We start from the raw sequence: 26,826 nt of genomic DNA, 5'->3' as shown, positions 1-26,826 counted from the left end.
TTTTCCAGGTATACTTATCCATGTGCTGGAGAAGGAAATCGCTGACAGCCTGCAGTACCTAACTTTGTTCCTGCTGGCACAGCATTTGATCCATGTAATTCTCATCAATCAGTTAAAGAGCTTTCCAAAAGGGAAAAAAAGGTTTTGCACTTTGCAAACCTCCCCAAAATGGTACATTTTTTGCAAAAATGGGCTTGTTTTTTTTCAAATAAGTCATGAATAGCCTGGGGGGGACTTGCAGAGTGCTCCTGGGGGGGCAAAAACAAGCAAAAAAATGGCCAGTTTTTCGTAAAAATGGGCCCACTTTTTGTAAAGAAAATTGCATGCATAGCCTTATGGAGGCTTATAGAGTGCTTCTGGGGGCTAGGGGGGCAAAAAAGGCCCATTTTTTTCTCATTTCTGCCCTCCCCAGCCCCCAGGAGGTCTCTGAAATCCTTCATAAGGGTATGCAGAGCCATTTTGGTGAAGGGGCGGGGCTTCGGGAGGCACAAAATGTTATATTTGATGTATAAAATGCACCCAGATTTTCAGCCTCTTTTTTGAGGAAAAAAGATGCGTATTATACTCCGAAAAATACGGTACATCTAATTTTTATATTGGGACCAGTATAGTTTCTGAATAGTAGAATATTTTTAGAACATAATGAAGTTTTATGTTCATTAAACCTAGTTATGTTTAAACAAACTTGTTTATATTTTACAGTATAAGGTTCGAGCTTATATTCAAATGAAATCTCTGAAAGCATGCAAGAGGGAAATCAAATCAGTTATGAATACAGCTGGAAATGTAAGTACTTAATGAGTGGAATAGATTTCCCTTCAGATCTTCAGTGAAGTATGGAGGGATCTATTATTTTAATGGATGTTTTTCTATAAGCATAAAATTGATTTTTGCATTAGGTACATCCTATTATGAAATAGCTGTACAATTATAGATTAATTGTACAGCTAATTGTTTTGCTTAACTCTCTTGCAGTTTTTGTATTGTTACGCTACTTTTCATGTTTATCATATGTAAAATCTGCTATTCATTTCACCTTTGAAAAATCATTTATTTATTAAAATATTGTGGAGAAGTGCCATGTGAGCATAATATGGCACAAGAATTAGAGGTCTGGTTGCAACTTTCCCAATTAACTAACAATTAATTTTAAATAAAATTATTTAGTTTGAAAAGGTTCATCCAGATTTCTGATTAATCATTTAGGCAATTTTTGTTTATTTAGGTTTATAAACAATAAACTCTCATTGTCATGACCTTTAATGGATGAAACAATGCATCATTGAAACCATTTTTGAACCAAGGCTGAAATGGCCTAACATACAAAATATGTCCAAAATTCGGAACCTATAACCCGAAGGGAGAATGAGAGAAGGTTGTGGCTATTGCAGTAGCTGTTGCTGGGTTGTGTGAGCTTGATTTTCAGGGTTCTGTGGCAGTTTCGTAGCCAGTCTTGTAATCCTCACTCCTGTACCCAGTAGCTACTTAACTAGCTGCTGGAAAGAGGAGGGAAAGAAAGGGAAGGAGAAGAAAGGAAGGAAAGAAGATTTCCAATGTTCTTGATCATTCTCTCTGTTTAATAAAGAAATATCTCTGAAATGATGACTCAATGGGAGTTGTAAAAGGTGTACAAGTCTACTGTCTTGCATTGACTGTAACCTTCAATTGGACAAAATGATGTATCCTGTGGTAACAATTTTTGAATCATGTATTCAAATTGATTACAGAACATACTCATAATGCATGAGCCATGACTCTTGTGGCACTGAAATTTGGCAAACCTGCAGCTACTTCAAAGCTACCATAGTCACTGTCATAGTCAGAAATATATATAGTCAGAAAATCATAGTCATGATTGTAATCTCCAATACTCCCTGACAGCTTCTTATAAAGTCGATTGAGAAGCTAGCAGGAGATCGGAAGCTGCTTTTGTTTATACTGCTTTTTTGCCTGCCTGTGGTCATTTTGTTTCTCTATTAAGGAAATATTTCTGAAATGATGACTCAATGGTTGTCTAATATTAAATGAACCTTTTTCATAGCTGTTCAGACCACTAGAAATTGTAGATTTTAGTGGTACATTTCTGACAGTCAAAGTTTAGACATTTCTGCAGCTTTTGCTTTTCTGGTGTTATTAATTCAGGTTTCCAACCCTGTTCCTTCAAGGTTGCAGTAACTCTTCTTTTTATGCCCTTCACAGTCTGCACCTTCACTTTTTATGAAAAGCAACTTTGAGTATTTAAGGGGCAATTATCGGAAAGCTGTAAAGCTCCTGAACAGCTCAAATATTGCTGAACATCCAGGATTTATGAAGACAGGTACAAATCACTTTATAGTTTGATCCCCCCCCCCCCTGATTTGATATAAAACATTGTTTGGATGAATGTATCTGAGTTTCGTATTTTCTGTCTTCCTTGGAAATGTGTTTATTTCTACTTGCAATATATAAAATATTTTATTGTTGAATATCTTATAAATTCCAAATATTTTATCCGGGAGAGGTATCACTTAATAGACCACTTCCATTGATTTATTAAGCAACAAAATACATCTTTAATTAAGTCTTGTAAATGTGAAAAGATTTAAAGTACAGCCTCGGGAGTCTCACAGTGGTTAAATCAGTAGCTCCAGCTACCTTTTAAAGCCACATGATGTCTGATTAAACTTACAATCGGAACACACAAGTCCTTATTTTTATAACAACAATTTTCACTTCATTGTTGAAATTAATTGCATCCAAGTTAAATTTTCTAACACGTTGTTGCTTATCCATTCAGATTAAAGTACTTCATTGAGTCAATATGAATTTAGTTAAACTGAAAAAAAAACTTTTTTCTTCACAAGAAACACAAGAAAACTTTTGAAGGAAACAGCATTTGGAGTTTGATTTGAAGAAATAATACTGAGAGACTTCCAGTGGTCAATGCAGGGCTTAATGTTGTTGAACATGATGATGAACTGTGACTGCTGGTTTGTAAAAGACCAAGTGAATGTGAAAGAAAATAGAATGAAATGTGTAGTCTTCTTGTAGTGTTGAAAATAAATGTTGCCCATTTCCAGTAGAAAGTCCATAATTTCATTTCGGTATTGCTTTTTCTTAGGAGAATGTTTACGGTGCATGTTCTGGAACAATCTTGGTTGCATCCATTTTGCTATGGCGAAACACAACTTAGGGATTTTCTATTTTAAAAAGGCTTTGCAAGAAAATGATAATGCCTGTGCACAGCTTGGGACAGGTGGCACAGACCCAGGTAAAGTAAGCAAGTAATAAATACATTGTAAGGACTAATGAATAGATTAATAAAATACAAAATAAATTCAGAATTTTGACTTTCCTAATTTTTGAAATTGAACTGTTAGGTTTTTTTTTTTACATGCATGGGATGCCTTAAAATTATTTTTCTAGCTTTGTTTGCGACTAAGGAATAAAATACAAAAAGTAGAATTAAAGGTAGAATAATATATTAAATTTCTTCAAATGTAAATCTAGATTGATGCATAGATCATATTTTAGGGTAAGTCACAAGATCCCAAGAGCATTTTTGAATTGATTTTATCAGCTGCAAAAATATTTACTAATGGATAAGTTGAGAAAGGCAATAATCATAAACCTCAGGCTTAAAAAAGATAATGTATAATGATGACACAATTAATTCTTCTGGATTTAAATTATAAATTTTAGAATGAGCCTTTGTATGGATTAGAATTTTTGAATTGAGTTTATATAATCAGAAAGGACACAAAGTTGAGGAGAATAATAGAAAAAAGGAATAATATGCAATAACTGGTGAGCACATTGATACTTAGAAGGCAGTTTTTCCTAAAAATTGTCCTATCTGAATTTGATAATATTTGGATTTATACTCAAATAAGAAACTTTCATTTTTAATAAGAAAGGAACTTCTAGGAACCAGGATTTTGAGCTCTATTTCTCATCCTATGTTTTTGATCTATAAAAATATGTGCTGACCTTCCAAATAAAGCAATCAACATAAAGGAAGTGATTGAATTGTAGTGATTTATCATTACTGGTATCTGTTAGCTTCTCTTGAGTAGAGGATAAATTAATTTGTTCTTGTGCAATAAGAAACTGTCCTCTTAAATTGCACAGGTAACATTCAGTTTTTAATCACAGGTAAAAAGTTCTCAGGACGACCGATGTGTACGTTACTGACCAACAAGCGTTATGAGTTGCTATATAACTGTGGCATTCAGCTTTTACATATTGGGAGGCCACTAGCTGCTTTTGAGTGCCTGATAGAAGCTGTCCAGGTTTATCATTCCAATCCTCGCCTGTGGTTGAGAATAGCTGAATGTTGTATTGCTGCTAATAAAGGGGTAAGATGTTTTTTCCCAGTGGTCTTTTTGTACTGGAAACTAAATTTAATTTTACTGCCTTTTAAAATTAAGCATGGATTTTTAAATAGCTTTTTGATAATCTGCCTTTTACTATTGAAATTGTTCTTTTTTTAAAAAAAGCACTTTTTTCCTCGAGCCCTGAATGAACAGGAACTCAGGAGACTGCAAAGTCTGATTATGAAAAGGGAAATCAAAAGTATATGATTTTCAGTTAATTAGGGTTGTTCCTGTCTGAACTATAAAAACTATAAACAAAGATCTCTGAGTGGAAGGTTGAAGTCAAAGCCTATCTGATTATCTCCTTAGACCTATGCTGAAGGAGGAGAGAGAAGAACAATCCTTTTGGATCATTATGGACATAGTACTGATCTCTAAAGATTTGGTAATTAGAGGGTGAAGATACCTTCCTTTTCCACTTTGGCCATGCCTCATTTTCTTTCCCCCAAGAAAGAAACACATCTCTGTGGTTTGCTCTAAAGAATCCTCCCCTACACTTGCGTCTCCCAAGTGTATTCATCTGAGAGAGAGGGAGAGAATGACTTACCAACTACTTACAGACATGGACTCTGGCCCCTACGCAGAAGAAGGTTGATTACATCTGCTTTGGTGAATTGCAATGTACCTTTACCAAGAAGAGATTTTGAATAATGTAAATTAAAATATAACTATATTTTGTGCTTCAGTAGTCATGAAAAATTGCTGAGGCTGGATGTCAAGCTTTTATGTTACATATTAGAAATGCACCACCTGAAATCAGAGAAAAACCAATCACTCCTCTCGCATCCTTCAACTAAAAATTAGAAGCTGAAAAGGCTTTCTTTGTTTTGGATTTTCTTTTTTCTCTCTGTAGTCAGCAGATATAGAGCTAAAATAAATAGTTTTGCACTGATATTTCAATCTGAATCCACTTTGAGAAACTGCATATGTGACACACCATAATTTGTTAATGACAACACAATAATCAGTTCGTATACATTTGCATAAGCTAAAGTCAATAGAGTAAAACATTTTATATTAAACACGTAGCAACTCTTGATTGACTTGTTACCATATTAAAACCAGTAAATGATATTATGAAGCCAAGATTAAATTGTGTCTCAGTTCAGAAAAGATTAATGACTTGATTTTCAATATTATAATTTGGGGGGAATTTCCTTATGATCATATGACTTAATAGGACAGTTATATTTGGATGATATGTTTGAGGTGAATTAAAGTGGTGATGATGTTGAATGTAAATAACATAAGAAACTCACAACTTAATTTCAGACAGGAACAATTATTGCTCTTTCTTCAGTTGTGTTCAGTTGTGTAGGAGTAATATAATGAGCCCCAACTCTAGCCTTAATTGGTGACCTGCGGTTAACATGCAAACTGGCCTTCTTGGAACATCTTGTACCCTGGCCCCAGTACTAACCCTAGTCCTAATAGCAGCCATAAACATTCCATGACCAGGACTGGATTTAAAATTCTGGATAGGAGCAGGAAGAAAGTATGTCAGTCTTTTGATATTATCAATATTTTTTCATAGAGTTTGGAACAAGAAACAAAGGGCCTGCCAAGCAAAAAGGGGATTGTACAGTCCATTGTAGGTCAGGGCTATCATCGTAAAATCGTCTTAGCATCACAGTCTGTGCAGAACATTGTTTATAAGTAAGTACTTTGAGATAATATTTTATTTCATTGTAAATATGAGTAGTTGATTAGAATATTTCTTAACTGTTGTTATATTTTGCTATTTTTGTTTATTTCATTAAAAAAATTTTTTTAGAGGAAATGCTCAAAATCATGGGTATCCAACTTTTGTCTTGCTTGGGCCACTTTGAAGAGGAATTTTCCTGGGCCACATATAACATACATAATAATGTATATAAATTACATAATAATGTTAAAAGTTTTCCATCTTGTGGGGCTGCATTATTACCTGTCCAGCACCATATGTGGCACATGGATCATAGGTTGGACATAACTGCTGTAAATGTTTGCAAAAATGAATTTAAATGGAAAAACAGGTCTTACATATTTACCACAAGACCTTTTAATATATAAATAGGAAGTATATCAAATTTAGTTATTATTTATAGGATGCTCTTTACAATTGACTATGACTTGGGAAAGTTGAATATGTTCTGAATGTGGAATTCATTTATATGATTTAGTAAATTATTTAGTTTAGTACATTTAAAATTCTTTTAAAAGAGATGTTTTCAGGATACAAAATAACCCATTTTTTAATTATTGGTTGATATAAAAAATCCCTTTTCAGTTTCTTTGTAAATTTTCCAATTGACTTGAATGTATTTTTAAAAAGTAGATGTGTTTTGAAACTGTCTTCAAACAATGTTGTGTAGTAGTTAAGGTGTTTAACTAGGGATACAAACAACCAGTTTCTAGTCATCTCTTAGGCACAGAAGCCACAGGATATGCTTGGGCCGTTCACTTGTGTCTCAACTTTAAAACAATGTCAGACTCTGACAAATTAGCTGAAGAACAAAATAATGTATTGATGATTGTACTGTACGAAATAGACATAATGCAAACAAACAGGATAAAAAAGGGGAGAGAAAATTAATACACTGTTTAATTTCCTTTTCAAGTGATGGCCAATCTTCAGCTATTCCTGTAGCCAGCATGGAGTTTGCAGCAATTTGTCTAAGAAATGCTTTGCTGTTGCTTCCTGAAGATCAGCAGGAGCCAAAGCAAGAAAATGGATCTAAAGCTGGTAATCAGCTAAGTGGAAATGAAAGCAGTGAGAATAATGAAGCTTGCAAGTAAGTGAGACATTAATGGTGCTTGTTTGGTAACTAATGTGGATAGCGTTTGAGGGGGAGAGGAAATTACTTTGCACATAAACAGTAAGCAGAAGTTGTCTTGAAATGAATATATTACAACTGTAACACTGAATGGTGACATAGGAAAAATCTTTGTGTTCCCAGTATGAAAAATAAATGCAGGGTATGCTCAAGAAGCTATTATAAAGGGAATGTGTGAACAATTAACAAGCATTTGTCTTTTTTGATCAATTGTTATTGAAACAATAATTCTAGCTTACATAAAATAAAAGAGAGTGGAAAAATATCCTTGAAGTCACGTTCAGCTCCTGGAAGCTTTATAAACACATCTATAGTTTTCTTTGGCAGCAGTTGAGAAATGGTTTGTTATTGAATTTTCTGGGATGTTTTTTCTAATTTCCCAATCTAGTCTACAGCCTGGGATTTCTTAGTGGTTCCCCATTCAAATACTCACTGGTTTCAATCTCCCTAATTTTTCAGCAAATGTCTGCTGGGTACAACCGCCTAGCAGGGTCTCAATCAAAGATAACATTAGATATTTTTCTGACATGAAGAATACAATCTGTTCAATTTTCTTTTCATCGCTAGGGAAACTGCTAGTTGTAATACAGTGCTCTAAATTTGGAAACAAAGTCCTACAACATCAACTTTATTTTTTTTAAAAAAAACTGAAAAATTGTCATAAAATAATTTTTAAAATATTTTAGTTTAAAAAATCATTTTTTCCCAAGCATATTCTCTGTTCTTTCCTTCACCTATTGGTATTATGTCACTAGTAAAGCATGGGAATGCTTCAGATTGTAATGCATTTTGCTATTTCATAAATGTCATAGTAGTAGTGTAGATAATCTTACCAGGACATTTAGTGCCAGGACATTAAAAAAAATTTAAATTCTTGAATTGATGGTTTGGATATTTTGAACAAAGACTTAAGAAGTTCGGTGTTGATCAACATTATTTTTATCTCATATTTTCCTTTTTGTTTTGGGAGAAAAAACTGCTGAATGGTTTTTAATATGGTTAAGATTCATTTGACATTTTAAAATGTATCCTTTCACTCATCTCAATTTTAAATTGACTTGGTGGCATCTCGCTTTTGACTTCAAAGGAGAAATTTGTCTGTCACATAGAATCATCATTCACTGAAAAATTAAAATATATCTTCTTTAGATGATATTTAAAAGTGTGACAGCAAGAAAAATTATGAAGAATAATTAATCTGTTTTAAATCTATAGAATGTTTTTGGATATATGTTTCTTGTATAAATTTAATTTTTGCTTATTTAGGCTTAAATATATATTTATACATATTCAAAATTATATTGGTTTTTTGTATAGATTTTTTGATGCATATATATATATATATATATATATATATATATATATATATATATATATATACAATAAATAAATAAATAAATACAATATATCATATATATATATATATATATATATATATATATATATATATATATATATATATATATATATATATATATATATATATGCATCAAAAAATCTATACAAAAAACCAATATAATTTTGAATATGTATAAATATATATTTAAGCCTATATTTATATATATGATTTATTGTATTTTAAGGGATTGCAAGGAATATAAATAATCGAATTCCAGTCTTCTACAAAGTGGCTGCTGTGATATTAATATTTAAAATATTTTTCTACTAAAATGTATTTTTAAAAGCTTTTTTTACTGTCATCATGAATCTAATCCTTTTTTATTCCTCTTTAAAACATGCTTAATTTGGGTTTCCTTAATAACTAGAAAGTGCTGAACTTGTTATGTTGATCCTTATAATGCTACTCATGGTGTCTTTATTTCAGTAGTAAAAGTCATGAAGGAGACAAATTTATTCCTGCTCCACCATCTTCTCCATTGAGAAAGCAGGAATTAGAAAACCTAAGGTAAATTTTTCATCCATCCAGAATTAGCTAAAAAGCATACAATTAGTTTCTGATAAATAGTGATAATACGAAGAAGTACCTTTTAAAAAAAATATGAACATCTATCTTTCATATATTATGAAGAAATGACAAAAAGATAACTACATTTTAGTTTGTTTTATATTGTACAGCTGGTCTTTGTTCAGTGAATAACATAATTGCAGTGAGATTCTTGATTGAAACTAAGCAGGAGGGCAAGTTATGATTTAACTTTACCCATGGTAACTCTAAATGTTACAGTCCCAACCATCTGAAGACTTGTTTGGAGAATGTTAAATCTGCAGTTAGAAAGCCTAGTCAAAAACCTCTAGTTTGTGGTTTCCTAGTTCTTCTCTTTGATACAGTTCATATTTATTGCTGAAGATCCTTTTTCAGTGTGTTACATGAATAATGACAAACGAAATCTCAGATATACTCCAATATCTTCAGGTTTTCAGAGATTTTATTGTCATGTATGAGCTTTCCTGTTTGGAAGAATTTAATTCCTCCATAATTTAGTCCCATTGAATACTAATGACTGTTTTCAAAATCCAAAGAAAACCTTTGTGACTAGAAAAATTGCACAAAAGAGAAATATTAATATTTTATCAAATAAATGATATGCTGTATCTTTTTAAGGGAAAGCTAATGGTTAATCATTTATAACATTTATGTTTCAATTACCTCCATAGTATCATGCTATGCTTAATAAGCATTATATTAAGTTCTTAGAAGTTTAAAAGTTGTGTCATGGCAACTGGACTTATTTTTTAATTGGTTTTAGATGTTTCACTGCCCATCCAAGCAGCTTCTTCGAGAAAATTGGTTAGGGTGAGGAGGCAGAGAGCCATTGGAATATACCAACTGCATTTGTATGGACTCTTGGGGCCTAACATTTGGATTGCAAACAGCCTGTGATTCTATTATTATTTCTGGACAGTGGGAAAGGAAGATTGAGAAAATAATATATAGCTTATGTATCTATTCCTGCAGAATATATCTGGCATAATAATGGGTCTATTCATATAAAAAAACTACAAAAAGTCTACTAAGAAATGTGTATGCGTATGAAAATCAGTGTGAACCTGATATGTTTGGAATCAATTCATTGCAAAATCTTTATGGCTTGGTTTCCATTGAATATAACTACAGGAACGATTAGCCCCTAATACAAAGCCCATATCCTATTCCTTTGTGTAACTGCAACTGCTGCATGCCTCCTTTCCATGGCAAGCTTTTCAAGAATGAGATTTGAAATAATATCTGGGTATGGTACAAAGGAAATAGGAAGGTGCAATGGAGAAGCTTCTCATGTTACTCATGTATAATTAAAGAACATGCCTCCCAGGACCAAGAAATAAAGAAACTCCTGATCCTGCCATGAATTAATGTGACTTATTATTGAAGCTGAAGTGGGCTTAAAAACTGCCAAAAGCAGTATCTATCTAGTGGCTAGAGGGTTTAAGCTCTAGAAAACATCAGATTTCTTAGATCACATCTAATATAAGTGATTTCTTTTGCATTTTATTAAAAATATATGCTAAAATGTACTCATCCTGATAGCTATATGTATAGATAAATTAAATATCCTTTCTTTTTCTCTGCCAGATGTTCCATACTTGCCTGCAGTGCTTATGTAGCTTTGGCACTGGGGGACAACCTTATGGCTCTGAGTCATGCAGATAAACTTCTTCAGCAGCCCAAACTCTCAGGATCACTTAAGTATGTTTGTCCCTATTGTTACATATTAATACTGCTGTTACATATTAATATGGTATTTTATTTCTTTATATATAATATAGGCACAGCTTTCAATGTAATCAACAATGGAGAGTGAACAGATGCTTTGATAGAAAGCTGTTTTATTACCATTGTAGACAGTGTTTCCAATTCAAAGACAGATAGTATTTTGCACCGCATAGGAATAGTCACCTAGCGCCAGTCTGTATCTTGTTCAGACAGCCACACTTTACCATGATTGCTGTTTGTGTTACCCTGTTCAGCTGTAGGATGATCCTTAAAAAAGAAATGTTTGGTTAGAGTGGATGTAGGAAAATGCATTGTTTATACCTCTACACCCTTTGGGCCTTTAAACCACAACCCTGGTTTTTATTTTCTTGTTCCTTCATTTTACCAATAAAGTTAAGTAGAGTTTACAGTGAGGGAAGTGAGAAATACTAGCCAGGCTTGGCATTTGAAACCCAACAATGTATTTAGCCAACAATATATTGACTGGCAGCTGATCTTTAAGAAAGTGGTCAGTTATTCTAGTCATGAATAGATTTGTAAAAGTAGCTGGAGACCAAGAAACAGTGTGGAACAGCTCCTTAAATATATGAGCAATTGTCATTTTATGCAGTTATTGCTTTCTACTGAATTTTATGTCCAAATTAGATACCATGAAGTTTCTATTAAGAGAAGAATCCACATTTCTCTGTTTTTCATTAGTTACAAGTAGTTGCCTGTATGAGGCACCTTGTCACCAGGCTGATCTTTTTCACTATGTTTTTGGTGTTTTAGATTCCTTGGCCATTTGTATGCTGCAGTCGCCCTTATTTCTCTGGACAGAATCTCTGATGCTATTACTCATTTGAATCCTGAGAACGTCACTGATGTGTCCCTGGGAATTTCTTCAAACGAGCAGGATCAAGGTTAATGAATACGTAGTTCATTAGAATCAGTTATGTTTTCAATTGACTTTCCATCATATTTGCAAGGGTTCCTCCTTTTAGTAGTACACTATTATAAAGGACATTGCTTCTTTCTACGTATTTTTTAAAGTTAATACAGTCATGTCAATCACTAAAGAATAAATATTGCCTTCTTTAGATTAAGTTCATGTTTGTTAAATACCAAATGAAATAGAAATCAATGTGACCACCTTGTAATTCTAATGTAGGCATTCCATAAAATGTATATAAATGCATGTAAGACTGGAAAATTGATCTGCAATTGCTTCAAATTAGATATATACAAAATGTTCCAAATTAGAAATGTTTGTGCTCATATTTTAAATATGAAATGAATTAGCCACATTGTGAAAGTTTGTTCCAAACATAAGACAAAAAGCAATGATTGGTTTCTTCAAGTTGTTTTAAGCATTCTTTCCGTTCCTAGTGCTGTGATTGGTATTTTGCAAATAGAAGACATTGCTGTTTTGAGACCTCTTCCAATCCATCCATGCAAGTAATCCTTGAGTTCCAATCTAGCCAATCAATGCAAGTAGCCCTTGGCTTAATAGCCATTTGTTTAATGATGGCTCAAATTTATAATGGCATTGAAAAATAAAAGACTTATGACTGGTCCTTACAACTGGTCCTGTGACTACCACAGCCTCCCCACAGTCATGGGATCAAAATTAATCCTGTATGCATTTACAACAGTTGTTTTATCCTGGAGTTATGTGATTGCCATTTGCGACTGATCAGCTCCCAACAACTAAAGTCAATGGGGGAAGTCAGATTCACTTAGCAGCTATGTGATTTGCTTAATGACCACATTAAAAAAGATTGCAAAGTCAGGCACGATTCACTCAATGATTGCCTTAGCTGATGATGGAAGTTGATGTCTTCAATTCTGTTCTCCAGCTGATGGCGCAGGAGGGTCCAGGACTGGGCTGTTCAATCCTTATTTGCCCAAGGGACTGTGTCAGAATTTAAGCCACGCCTCCAGCTTCCCCTGCTGATATCCAATTCAGACTCAGTCTTGCCCGAAAAGATGTAAAAACTTTTGCTGTTAGTGATAATTGGTTTTCTTCCCTAGGATAGTTTAATTTTTTTTTCTTCATTTCTTTCAATTAATTTGATGTCACTATTGGATGGAAGGTGTTTGAACTTGGCTCACAGATTCTTTCTTTCCACCTGCTTATGTTAGCGTAGCAAATTGTATGGGCTAGATCCTGCTGGAGGTTCCAGATTCCTCACAGGCAAGCTACCGGCTGGGCTTGCCATTGCTTCCGATTACTGGCTCGTGAGCGGGCCAGGGAGGTTGTCCTGCGTTGCCACTAGCTCTCAGGAACTGCAGTGGGCGGACATCAAGGCTGTAGGTGCGAGGAGCGCGTGTGCGACATGCCGGTGTTCCCGCATATCTGCAAATGGTCCAGAATGATGGGAGAGTGTGATTGGCGCTGACGAAGACTTGTGGAGGGCTGCACGGCTGACCGGATGATCTCGGGGCCATTTGCTCACCCGCACCATTGGTTTTGTCCGGAGGTTTCTCCCTCGTGAATATGGGACCCTGGGAGCAGCCATTTTTAGGAGAGCTTCTTGGGCAGCAGCCATCTTGGGAAGGTCCTAGTGGTGACGGCCATTTTGTTAGTGGCCATGAGGTGGCGGCCATTTTATTGAACCTCTGGGGGGGAGTCACATGGTCGGTGGCCATTTTGTTTCCCCTTTTTCTCTGCCACAAGGCTCATTGCGACTGCAGGCTCCGGTGAGGTCAGTTACAGATTAATGACCAGGAGTTTTAATGCTGTGTTGGTTACTGAACTGGTCAGGTGCGGCCTTGGGCAGAGAGTTTGTTACAAGACCATGGCTGATTCCCGCAGGGAAAGTAGCTCTGGGGTGACTTCTGCAGCTCCTTCAAAGAGCTCCAAGAAGAGAAAGGATTCCCCCCAGGATCCTCCTCCACTGGTGAAGCTAGCTCCCTCCAGGCAAAGGGGTGCAGTGGATGGGGAGAAGACCAAGCAGGGAGGTGGAGATAAGGCCCCTTTGCCTTCGGTAAGGTCCAATCCCACCCCCCACTTTCTCCATCCCCTTCCCCTTCAAGAATCGCTGGATCCCCAAGGGCCGAGGAAGGCGAGTACCATCTGCCTCCACGCATTATGCCTGTTCCTGACCCAGGGCATAGGCATCAGCTGGCACCAAGGCCTGGGCCTAGTCATGACATTGGTGATTTTGAGGACTTGCCTGATAACATTCAATCTCTTATTTATCAAGCCATTGCACATGGCGTAGCCCTCCAGGGTCGCCCTTCTAACCAGGCAGATGCAGAGCTGATGGAGGTAAAGCGCAGACGCATCCAGGATCCGGTTGCTCGATCAGACAGGATGCAGAGGGAAGTCTCTTCTTCGCTGAGGAGCGAGGTTTCACTCCAGGAAGAGGAAGAGCAGAAGGAGACGGAGCTTTCTGATGATGAAGGTTTGGCACCGGATACTCCTGCCTTTGCCGGTTTGTTTCCTCCTAATTTGTTCCGTTCCTTGCTATTTAAAGTCAGGAGCACTGCAGCCGATGAAACGGAGGATTGCAAACAGAAGGAGAAGGAGGTCTCGGCCGAGGCCTCAACTTCCAAGGCAGCGCCTAAGAAAAAACATTTCTTTGTGGAACCCGCAGTGTGGAAAGAAGAAATCCCTGCACCAAAACTGTTTCTGGATGTCATTCAGAAGCAGTGGGCCAAGCCAGGTGCTTTCCCCACCCCGGGTGGGAATGACAGATGGTTCTATAATATGGATCCTGATTTCTCCCAGGCATTATAGGTTCCGGAGGCGGACGCCCCTGTGGCCGCCCTGGCATCCCCAACTCCCATGGTGGCAAGTAATATAGCCAACAATCTGAAGGCAGAAGATAAGAGGACTGAACTGGCATTGTGTAAGACCTTCCCGGCAGCAACATGGGCGATCAAGGCCACCTCTTCTGCGTCTTTTTTCAATCATGCCACGCTGATGTGGTTTGAACAAATGCAGGAGCATGTCCCGGCGCACAGTGTGAGGCTGCTTCAAGACATTAGCAAGGTCATGGCTGCAACTCAGTTTTTGGCAGATGCTACCTTGAACACCACTAAGTTTTCCTCTGTTTCAGCTAGGCGGATGGTATGGCTTTGAAACTGGCAGGCGGAGGCCAAAGCGAAGTGGAAGCTGCGGCAGGCCCGTATGTGGGAAAAAAGCTGTTTGGTGACGTTCTGGACCTAATCCTCATTGAGGATAAGAACAAATGTAAGGTTTTGCCTGCCACGCTAAGAAGCAGGAACACAAGTACACACCATATACACATAGGGCACCCTATAGGGGCTCTGACACAAACTATCATTATCAGCCTAGAAATTTTCAGCCACGACAGGACATGGGGCAGGATAGGTCTTCTTACAGGCACAGGTCATGTTTCTAATCCCAAGGTAGGTGGACACCTCTTCCACAGGAATAAATGAGCAGGTTTGGATGGCTCCCATTGTTGCCGACCGATGGGAGAGTATTGAGAGGTATAGGTTCTCAATAAACTTCCAGAAGAGCCACATGCAACCATCTACCAGACTGTTGCATTTGGGAGCGATCATAGATTCCTCCTCCGGCATGGTGTTCTTGTCCCGAGATCATAAGGCTAGCTTGGTGAAACTGGTCAATCAGGTACAGAGAGAATGGTGTGTTCCCATAGTTGTTGGGGAAGATGATTTCATGCATAGACCTTGTTCCATGGGCGAGGCTCCATGCTAGAACCCTCCAGTGGTTCTTGCTCCTGTACCAAAGGAGCAAGCACAGTGCTTCGTCTTTCCAGGTTCGAGTACCCCCCCCCCCCTCCCGTGATGCTCTCCCTGAGGTGGTGGATTTCTCCAGTGCTAGCCAGAGGGTGTGGTTTCAGGGAGCCGGAGAGACTTACCCTGACCACAGATGCGAGCCTTTATGGCTGGGGGGCATTGTTGGGGACACAGTTGGCCCAGGGTCGGTGGTCCCCTCGGGACCTTACACATAACATAAACTGGCTGGAGCTGCGTGTGGCTCATCTGGCCCTTCGACACTTCCAGGCCCTTGTAAAGCAAAGACACGTCCTACTCCTGACGGACAACGTGGCCACGAAGGCGCATGTGAACAGGCAGGGGGGGACTCACTCCAGAGCCCTCTGGGTAGAATCTCAGCACCTGGGCCATTGGGCGGAAAGGCACCTGTTATCCATCAAAGCAGAGCACATACCCGGAGATGCCAATCACCAGGCGGACTGGTTCAGCAGGGCCACAGTGGACCAGACAGAGTGGCAGCTGGAACCAGAACTGTTCGAGGAGATCTGCAGGAGATTCGGACGGCCAGTGGTAGACCTCTTCGCATTTCTGGAAAATGCCCAGCTCCCCAGGTTTTTCACGCGGTTCCTGACTCGGGGAGTGGAGGGGAGCAGTGCCCTACGCAGCAGCCCCCCCCCCCGGGTCTGCTTTATGCGTTCCCCCCCTCCCACTGATTCCAGGGGTGTTGGGGAAGATAGTGATGTAAGGGGCAGAGGTAATCATGGTCGCTCCATACTGGCCACGCAGGCCTTGGTTCGCGGACCTTTTAGGTCTGTCCATTGTCAAACCCTGGAGAATCCCGCAGGAGAAGATATCCCTACGTCAGGTGGTCCTGGTCCATCCGGAGCCGCAATGGCTCCAGTTGATCACCTAGTACTTGAGAGGGAGATCCTGAGAAAGGCTAGTTTCTCCTCACGGGTGATACGAACCATCGTGGCATCCAGACACCCTGCCATGACCAGAATTTATAACGCCACAGATCCACTTTTTGTACTTGGTGCCCTAAGGCACATGTAGACTCCAAACCCCTCGCTCCCGAATATCCTAGATTTCCTTCAGGATGAGCTCGATAGGGGCTTAGCCCATAAAACACTTTGGAGACAAAGTCTCGGCCCTGTCAACTGTCTTGGTCTTGGATGGCTGGGAGAGCCTGGGCCGTCATCCGGTGGTGAAGGGGTTTCTACGGGGGGCGGCAAATCTTTGGCCCCTGGTAGTTCATAGGTTCCCATCTTGGGATTTGTCCACGGTCCTCTTGGCCCTAGTAGATCCTCCTTTTGAACCGCTGAATAAAGGCTTTCTTAGGAGAATATCTATACGTTCACAATTAGTGGGCAACTATTACTGTGCAAAATAATTATGCAACTAAATGAAAAATAAAAATTTGCCATCTCATTTGTTTAATTGCATCTGTTAAAATGAGACTAATGAACAAACAACTGAAACTCTACCAATAAACATTTCTGATATTTTTTTAAAAATATCAGTGACCAATATAGCCACCCTTCTTTTCAATAATAGTCATAAGTCTTCCATTCATGGAGTCTGTCACTTTCTTGATCTGTTAACAATCAACTTTTTGTGCAGCAACAACCACAGCCTCCCGGACACTGTTCCGAGAGCTGTACTGTTTTCCTTCACTGTAAATCTCCCATTTAAGAATAGCTCACAAATCCTCAATAGGGTTTAGGTCAGGCGAGGAAGGGGGCCATGTCATTATTATTTCATCTTTAAGGCTTTTACAGTGGAGTACATCGGTGCATTCAATGGAGCATTGTCTGGAGTAAAAATCATGATCTTTTTGAAAGATGCAGACTTTTTCCTGTAGCATTACTTGAAGAAAGTGTCTTCTAAAAACTGGCAGTAGTTTTAGGAGTTGATTTTGAATTCATCTTCAACCTGAAAAGGTCCAACTAGCTCATTTTTAATAATACCAGCCCATACCAGTATCCCACCTCCACCTTGCTGGCGTCTTGAGTGGAGCTCTGCCGATTACTGATCCAGTCATGGGCTCACCCATCCATCAAGAGTCACTCTCATCAATCCATAAAACCCCTGAAAATCTATTTCTTGGCCCGTCTTGCTATTTCAACTTACGTGTTTTGTTCAGTGGTGGTTGGGTTTTAGCCTGCCTTATCTTTGCCATGTCTCTGAGCACTGAACACCTTGTAATTCTGGGCACTCCAGGTAGGTTGCAATTCTGGAGGATAATGGGTTTCGGGTAGCTTCACATTTGATTCTTCTCAAATCTTTGGCAGTTAATGTGTATCTTTTTTTCTTCAACATGTTTCTTGCAACCCTGTTGACTATTTGCAACACAACATTTGATGATTCTGTGATCATGCTCCAATATCTTAACAATTTCAAGAGTGTTGCATTCCTCTGAAAGACCTTTTACAATTTTTGACTTTTCAGAGTCAGTTAACTCTTTTTGTCCCATTTTGCCTGAGGAAAAGAATGCACACCTTGATATAGGGTATTAATCTCCTTAGGCTGGATCCTCCCTCATTACACAAAAACCTGATATACTTATATCCACTAAGCATTCAAGTTTATGCAGCTTGGAAGTGGGAAAATGCATAAAAATAATGATATGATAAAAATACTTGTTAAATATTTGTGCACACACTGTATTTATACTGCAGCAAAGAAAGGACTGCTTCTGATAAATAGGTTTTACAAGAAGGGGCATAAGCTGCAGCTTCATTGGTGAATATCTGGCTAAATGCTTTGAGCAGTCCCTACTCTGCATCTTATTTTAATAGTCATTTATTTATCCTATTTCCATGCTGTTAAATCTCTGAAGGACACACTGCAGTTTAGAACTGATAATTAAAAGATTCACAAAACAAATTCAGTTAAAAACATCCATGGTAAATCAATTAATTTACAAATATAATTTAGTTAATTTAAATTAATTCTCACAAGTAAACTGGGTATATCCTAGTCCTGAAAATACTGCACATCTATTAAATTATTACTGCTTTCTCACTTTAAATCAAAGTTTATTTTTAAAGCTTCTTCACGCCCTCTATATTGAAGATTATAGCAAGCTAGATACATCCATCATCTCATTCCACCAATCATGGCTCTGGAAAGGTAGAAGAATAAGAGGACAGCAGGTGTTAAATTGTGTTGTTATCAGCCACTAGTGACCATATCGATGTATATCCTCCATGATGATCTATCCTTAAACTGGCCCTTCAGCTCTTCTAATAGCATCCCCAAAGCCATAGTAACCAGAGTGGATTTGATTTAAATCAAGTCAATTTAAATCATGATTTAAATCACTAGTAAAAAGGAGTGATGTAAATCAACTTGATTTAAATCATAATTTTTAAAGAGCAACTGTCATCTCTGACCCGCTGTTGACTCACTGACAGTCTCAGTTTAATGGGATAGTTGGTGATGTGGCAATAATACAACAAGGTGAGGGACGTGGTGGGCAGCAGATGAGTAGATGCCCACTATCAGGCGCTGCCATAATGGATCTGAAATGACAGGTGCTCTTTAATATTATATTTATAAGATGCTTTGGTTTCACTTTTTTACTGCTTGCCCTTCCTCACACTTAGAGCCTGGTGGTTTAAATGTATTTTTCTTCAAACAATCATACAGTTTGTAGTGTACATACATTTGCAAAACAATCAGATAAAGGAATATTCCTGAACTTTGTTTCATTATTTATCTCATGGTTACTGTGAAATTGTGTGAATGCATCAATGCAGTGCATGCTATTTCAGTTTGCAGAGCTTGGATTCATTGAGTGAGTTTACCAAAAATGTAAATATTGCAGAATATACAGCCTCATGTTACATAACTAAGCTCCATTTCATGCTAAATAAACTAAATTATTAATGTAGCTTACCGTGTTTCCCTGAAAATAAGACAGGGTCTTATTTTCTTTTGACCCCCCCCCAATTTTGCTTTGGCCTTATTATCGGGGGGGGCTTGTTGGTTTGGGGTTGCCAGGTGGCTGCTCTCTTGCGAGCGGGCACCCGAAGAGCCGGGCACAGCCTCAGGGGCAAACAGCTGTGTTGCGCTGTCGCAGCAGCGCAACAAAGCCACCATGAGGTGACCATGCTCATGAGCAGCTGCCCGGCAACCCCCCTTTCTAGCTGGGCAGAGCTAGAACCCAGTAATAGCCCAAAGGTGCTAAGCTGCGTGGCTCTCTGCCTGGCTGGAAAGAGGTTGCGCAAGCACTTGTTCTGCCTCCAGCTTGCGTGCCTCCCAGCCTCACCATGCCCAGCTCTCCCTGTAGAGCTGGGCCAGGGTGCCCCCGCTGCCGCCGCCACCATACTCTGAGCATAACCGGCTTTCAAACTTGGAGATCCACTGCCGAGTTTTCCGGCATTGGCCGCTCTGGGATTACACTCAATGGTTGTGGGTTGGCTGTTGGAAGACTCTGGTGGGAAGACTCCACAGGGAGAGCTGGGCATGGTGAGGCTGGGAGGCACGCGAGCTGGAGGCAGAACAAGTGCTCACGCAACCTCTCTTTCCAGCCGGGCAGAGCACCACGCGGCTTAGCGCCTTTGGGATATTACTGGGTTGGTGAGTGGTGCTCTGCCCGGCTGGAAAGGGGTGTTGCCGGGCAGCTGCTCGTGAAAGCAACTGCCCGGCAAACCCCTGATCCAGCTGGGCACAGCGCCACCCACCAACCTAGCGGTATCCTAAAGGCATCAAGCAATGTGAGTGCCTTTGCCCCCCCTCCCCCTGGCTCCTGCGGCTTTGCGCCTTCGGGATATCGCTAGGTTGGTGAGTGGCGCTCTGCTTGGCTAGAGGGGGGGTGTCCAGGGGGCTTATTATTGGGGGAGGGCATATATATTTGCCCATAGGAAATATATGGCATGGTCTTATTATCAGGACATGTTGTAATTACGGGGAAACACGGTAAATAGAAAATTATCTTTAGATAGATTTTTATTCCAAAAGCATTTTATTAAAATAAATTTAATAAAAATAATAAAAAACCAATTTAATTTTTTTAAAAATCTGTTTTTTTAAAAAAAAATCATCTATTTTTATCCAACCTGACAGTAACTGAATCCTTCTACCTTGCTACTGGTCATCCTCTCTCCTTTCACCTTTTCTAGCATCTTTTCCCTTTATGCATCTGGGTCTTTGCATAATATATGTGAAGTAGGATAGTTTGAACTTGGTTGTTTGTGCTTGATTAAATGTATACATACAGACTCTTAATGGATTTGGATATGCATCATCAGGTCTTAAATATTATGCATTCTATACTTCTTTGGTTGCTTTAATTTCATCTTTTTCTTCAAATTAATAGTTAGCCCCTCAACCCAGACTACATTTTTGTCAACATTATTTTTAAAATTCTTATTCTATCTTCTGGTTTGGTTTCTCTTTAGGGTCCGATAAAGGAGAAAATGAAGCCATGGAATCTTGTAAGTTTGTGCACTTCTGTAAACTTCCCATTTATTGTATAATATGAAGTCATTGAAAAATTACCTTTGTATCCAGTTTACTTAGAGTGACTAAGGATCGCAACATTTTATCATTTTATCAGTGGGTTTCATAAAGCTGTCAGCGTTTACTAATAATCACTTCAGATTTAGACATTCCACCTTTTAAATAGCATTTTGTATTTACAAATGCAGTTTAATTAAGTGTTTTAAATACTAAAATGAAGTTGAAACTGTTTCTACAAATGCAAAACATAAGAATATTTGGGCATCTATAGCCCATACAGATGATCCAAACGCTGAGAATTGTTTCTTCTTCATATTGTTAACATTCACTGAGTGAATCGACTTATCAGCTAAGCTACAGTTTAAAAAGCTATTTGCATTTTTGAGAAGCTAATATTTTTTGCTAGATTACTCTTCTATTTCTGTTGATTAGTCGGTAGATGTATTTCTCTTTCTCACATAGAGTTATTTTGTATGAGATGGGAGATCATATAAATGTGATTAATAAATAAATAAAATACATTTTTACCAACTGTAATTTAACAATGGCATTCTGTATTCATTTTAATATAGCTGGCAAGCAAGTACCTCAATGTTATCCCAGTTCTGTTACATCTGCACGAACCATGATGCTGTTCAATCTTGGAAGTGCTTACTGCTTAAGAAGCGAGTATGACAAAGCACGGAAATGTCTGCATCAGGTTAAAAAAAGGGTTTCTTATTTAATTTTGGGCAAAACTGTTAAAATATGGTCAACTGCAATATTAAAGCAAGATATAGACTCACCTTTGCTGTTTTCACTGGAGCAATATTTGATCCTAACAAGTTGGGAGGCAGGACCCTTTCCTCAACCATGAAAGTTAAGCATTCTCTGCAGATTTCTGCGAATATGTGTTGTCCTCTGTGCAAGTCCCAGACACCAAACCAAAGAAATATTGTTATAATTTGTAAGTTAGAAAGCTTGAACAATGTTTGAACATATTATGTGTTTGGGAAAATCTCATTACATATTAGAAATGGTCTGTTTAAACTTTTTCTTAAAATTACTTAATTTAAAGATTATTTAGAGGGAAGAGATGTCCAACTGCATCTTTGTGTCAATTTATGTAAGCACTGATGATATAGATTAATAGATGCAAATGATGTAATATTAATTATCTATCTTGCTTTAACAATTTGTTGGGGGGGGGGAATGAAATCTGATATAAAATACTTTTTGTTGCATCAGAGGCATACTGTATTCTTTTGTTAAAAATATATTAATTTACCTTTTATTTCCTGTTTGGTATTGATACAAGGCTGCCTCACTGATTCATCCAAAAGAGATTCCACCAGAAGCTATCTTACTGGCTGTCTATCTTGAGCTTCAGAATGGTAAACATTTGCTGTTTTTTAATTATATTTTTAATGAAGCATTTTTAAGACATGAAGGAAAGGGGAAAGAAGAAAGACACGCAAAACAGGAGCATAATAAAACTAAAATACAGAATGGATAAATAGGGAGTTTACAGGTGTCATGGAATTGGGTTAGGATTTTCAGGGTTTCATTGATTGGGTTTAGATAACTGAATAAACTACAAGTCATTAATAAAATCCAATATATCCAATAATATACGAGTAGCAGTAGTAGCAGTCAACACAGTATATATCATAAAAGGAGATTAAGAATTATAGTAATTTCTGTTCAGATAATTAAAGACAAGGTCAAGAGAAAACCATTTTTTTATTTCTACAAATTTGTAAATAGTCTTGTAATCTAAATATGGTTTTCAAGTTGGAATAAATTCTGTATCAGATTTTGAAATAATGAAGTTATTTTTGACACCAAGTCTTACAAAGGGATTAATTAGCCATTTTTCTGCAGAAGGAATTCTAAGTATCCTCCAATAGGAGATTGCAGTTAATTACATATAGACTTAGTTCAGTATACTTGGTGAGAATGTCACATGTAGCCATATTTAATATAAAAAGAGTTGGAAAGAAATTCTATTTTTCAAATTTGTTTCTATTGCAAATCATTTTCCAAATTTGTTGAACTTTATAATATTGCCACCAAATACGGAAAAATGAAAATGAGATCAAAATGAGCTGTGCATTTTAGTAATCAATAAAGTAAAGGTTTCCATTCCCAGTTGGGACTGATTCTAAGGGTGGTACTTATCTCCAATTCATAGCCAAAGAGCCAGCATTGTCCAAAAATGATTCAATGATCAAGAGGCTGGCATGACTGTATGTCAAAGGTACAAGGAATGATGTTTAGATAGTGTCATCGATCCAATGAACATGATTTTGGCAAACTCTAGGAGACAGTGGACGACAGGGGAACCTTGCATGCTATAGTACATGGGGTCACAAAAATCAGACACAACTTAATGACTGAACAACAATGTATCTGTCTGTCTATTCCCTCCCCACCCTCCAATGAAACCAACCAAGTAATAAAATGACCAAATAATAATAATCTATATGGCAACTCTTTCAACATTACTTCTCAGTTGCCCTGCGAATCCTTTTGAAACTACCTTAAAGACCCACTGGCTGGGACACATACTTCGTCCCATTGGTTTCTGTGTGATCCAAGTGTACAAGTACCTTATAGTATAATCCTATGCTATCTATTAATTGTAGCTTTTTAGAAGTTCACTGGGTTGTTTTATCCAGACTATTGAATAGTAGGCATCGTATATACCAACTAAATATTATTGCTAATGACTGCCTCTGGATTAAATAAAATATGTTTTGGTCCCATAAGCTTGAATCCTCCATTGTAGTTATATTCCCTTAACTGAGGATAAGTCTTGCCAAAAGAAATAAAAATTATTTCTGAGTGGATCAGCATAGGCTTATGCCATAAGGTACTTGTACTTGGATCTCACAGAAATCAATGGGATCAAAAGTGTGTATCATAGCCAGTTTTATTTCTATATATACATATTTTTTGTTGTTCAGGCACTAAATCATGTCTGACTCTTCACAACCCCATGGACCATACATGACAGAGTTCTCTGCCCTCTAATGTCTTTCAGAGTTCACCCATATTTATGCTCAATGCATTGATGACACTAACTATCTCAACCTCTGCGGTCCCCTTCTGAAATAATATACCAGCTGTAATTTAAATGGATCTAATATTGACTGTATATTTTACAGTATTTTTCTTCATCAAAATTCCTTTATTGCATAACAATTCTTGAATCTAAATTCAGCACCCATTTAATTTAGTCGGTTTCCGGTTCATATTTCACTGTTGTGATATAGTTTTGTGATGAAAAGCATTTACAGTGAATATTGACTTCTTGTTCCTTGTTAAAACTCTGTCCATTTAATTAATTTGGAACCACAATTCATCTTCTTCAGAGTTGTTAAGCATGAAAGATGATTCCAATTATCAAAAGCTTACACTGCATTAAGAAAGATTATAGTTGCCCTCTCATTTTATCAATAACATTCAAGATACAGCTGACATTGTCATCTATTTCTTTGGAACAAATCCAGTCTGACCAGAAAGTATTAATTCAGTTTTTAAAAAATCCTCTTTTTGCAAGTATTGTGGTCTGTATTCATTAATGAAATATGTCTATACAATTCTGAATAGTTGTCATTTTCTTTCCTTGTAGATCAGAGAAATGAAAGCTTCTTTCCATAACATAGGGAGTTCTTGACTTCATTAATTACCTAGGATAGTGAACTAATCTACATTTCTTGGAAACACTTGTAGTATATTGTGGAAATGTTATCAAATCCGGGAGATTTGTTTAATTTCTGTTTTCTGATTGCTTCCATAGTTTGTTTAGTTACGTGTTAAGAATTTCATTTTTGTTGATCTATAAATTTTAATATATTCAAGTATTCCTTAATCTTTCTGGATAAAATCTCTGCTTACTATATAATCTTGAATTATATTTTAAAAATTGCCCCGTGATATCCTTGTCTAGTCTGCATTTCTAATTCAGTACCAAATAGAAGTAATAATTCTTTGGTCTTGTTCATTTCATAGTTGGCAAATCAACAATTTGCTTGATTAGGTGCTTTTTCCAAAATATTTAGCTCTGATAAAATTTGAGTAGGATTCATATATTAAAGTACTCATTTAATTCCATTAAATTCCATGTTATTTGCATATGTAGGCCTGTAACTTTTTGTCTAGGAGATTAATGAGTTAGTAATCAAGCACATATTGATTCTAAAGTAAGTTTATAAACTGAAGACTAGGAAGTGTATTTTTATCCATGTTTATTTATTCATTTATTTATATCCCACTTTATTATTTTCATAAATAACTCAAAGCATGAACATATATCCCACACACCTTTCTCCTACTTTCCCCACAATAACCCTGTGAAGTCTATTTGTACCTCTACAAATTGAAAAGAGATAATAGTGACATATTATTCATATTTTGAGGCAATGGTTCCTTTTAGATAACGCAGGTGTGTCTATGGAGGAAAAAGTGTTTCCCTCTCCAATTTCAAAAATTTACTGGCAGTTGAATTTTGTGGTGTGCCTGATGTTTCATAGACTTGTTACATATAAGATCTTAATAAATTTTGAAATTGTTTTAGGCAATACTCAACTGGCATTGCAAATCATCAAAAGAAACCAGCTTCTCCCTTCAGTGAAAATGCTCTCTGAAATACGAAAGAAACCTGTATTCCAACCTCCCCACTTGGTTCAACCTATTCAGATGCCAACATTCACCACTGTTCAGAGGAAGTGAACCTCTATAAATAGAATGGTCCTTTTGAGGGAGCACTTAAGATTTGTTTTGTAATTTTGAAAAAATGTTTTCACTACATATATCATACATTAAGTTTTTTTTAATTATAAAATAAAATCTATAGAAAGACTTAAGATTCATTTTATTTTGTTCAAATCGTTACTTATGATGTTTATTGGTGCTGTGAATCTCTTATCCATTCAAAATGGTATGGCATTTTTGCATTGCCTCCAAGAAAACGGCTTGGATTTTTCTGTGAAAGAATTAAAGTTAGTTTGAGGAAGCCATTGCACAACTGAAGCAAATAGTTATATTACAGTAAAGATAGCCCTTAATTTACAACCACAATTGGGATTCGATTTTTAGTTACTAAATAGTGCAGTCGAGTCATCACATGACCAAACCCAATTTTATAACCATCTTTACTGTGTTCATTAAGCGCATCATGTGTAAATCTGGCTTCCCCAATTGACATTTCTTGTCAAGCCAGCTAGGAAGATCACAAATACCAATAATGTGGCTGAAAAACATTGCAACGACGTGTGAACCAGTTGTCAAGCACCTGAATTGTGATCATATGATTGCACGGATGGTGCAACAGTTTCGACTAAGAATGGATCATCTTTTCCAACTTTGCACCATTATTTGTTGTTTATCCATCAAAAATTTGAACCATTGTTTACTGAACAGTCATAAATCTAGGACTACTTATATGGCAACAATTCCATGAAAATGAGTTTTTGACTCTTTTTGACTGGCATATAAAAATAACTTTTAATAAAGACAAAGTTTGGCACTATTAAAAATAACTTGGGATTTTGTAAAAATAATAATTGATTTTTCATTGTATTGGATCTATCCTTGTCCAAACTGAATTTTCTGCCATGTCACCAAGTAAAAATCAGCAGAAATAGCATTCTTGAATTATCTCAAAATCGTAGGAAATCTAAATGTTCTGCTGGTTCATGGAAACAACTTTTGAGCATAATAAAAATGTTGTCCAAGACAGTGAGCCTTGTTAATTGCTTAGGTCAAGAATGATGAAAAAACACAGCAACAGCTAGGTAAGTGCTAAGGTGATGAGGGACAAGGGTTGTAGGAG

The 26,826-nt window shown here is 37.2% G+C and overlaps 1 protein-coding gene across 3 annotated transcripts in view; it reads left to right on the top strand.

Moving 5' to 3' along the window:
- The window catches only part of CNOT10 (CCR4-NOT transcription complex subunit 10), a 33,208-nt gene extending 6,584 nt beyond the window's left edge, over positions 1-26,624 (top strand). Inside the window, exons 7-19 of one of the 3 annotated variants that reach the window (XM_081933379.1) lie at positions 703-786; positions 2,200-2,317; positions 3,101-3,250; positions 4,135-4,337; positions 5,890-6,011; positions 6,956-7,129; positions 9,000-9,077; positions 10,704-10,817; positions 11,616-11,746; positions 20,948-20,983; positions 21,581-21,708; positions 22,306-22,381; positions 25,570-26,624. In XM_081933379.1, coding sequence (XP_081789505.1) covers positions 703-786; positions 2,200-2,317; positions 3,101-3,250; positions 4,135-4,337; positions 5,890-6,011; positions 6,956-7,129; positions 9,000-9,077; positions 10,704-10,817; positions 11,616-11,746; positions 20,948-20,983; positions 21,581-21,708; positions 22,306-22,381; positions 25,570-25,724 — 1,569 coding nt within the window. In that variant the 3' untranslated portion in view covers positions 25,725-26,624. Of the gene's footprint in view, positions 1-702; positions 787-2,199; positions 2,318-3,100; positions 3,251-4,134; positions 4,338-5,889; positions 6,012-6,955; positions 7,130-8,996; positions 9,078-10,703; positions 10,818-11,615; positions 11,747-20,947; positions 20,984-21,580; positions 21,709-22,305; positions 22,382-25,569 lie in introns of all 3 variants that reach the window. The other 2 variants (XM_081933378.1, XM_081933380.1) reach the window with 2 other exon arrangements.
- Positions 26,625-26,826: the final 202 nt, after the last annotated feature.

Source organism: Natrix helvetica (genome assembly GCF_964273705.1).
Source record: "Natrix helvetica genome assembly, chromosome: Z".
In the NCBI taxonomy this organism is placed as follows: Eukaryota; Metazoa; Chordata; class Lepidosauria; order Squamata; family Natricidae; genus Natrix; species Natrix helvetica.
Note: the sequence above shows the minus strand (reverse complement) of the source record. Positions and strands in the feature narration are given on the sequence as shown.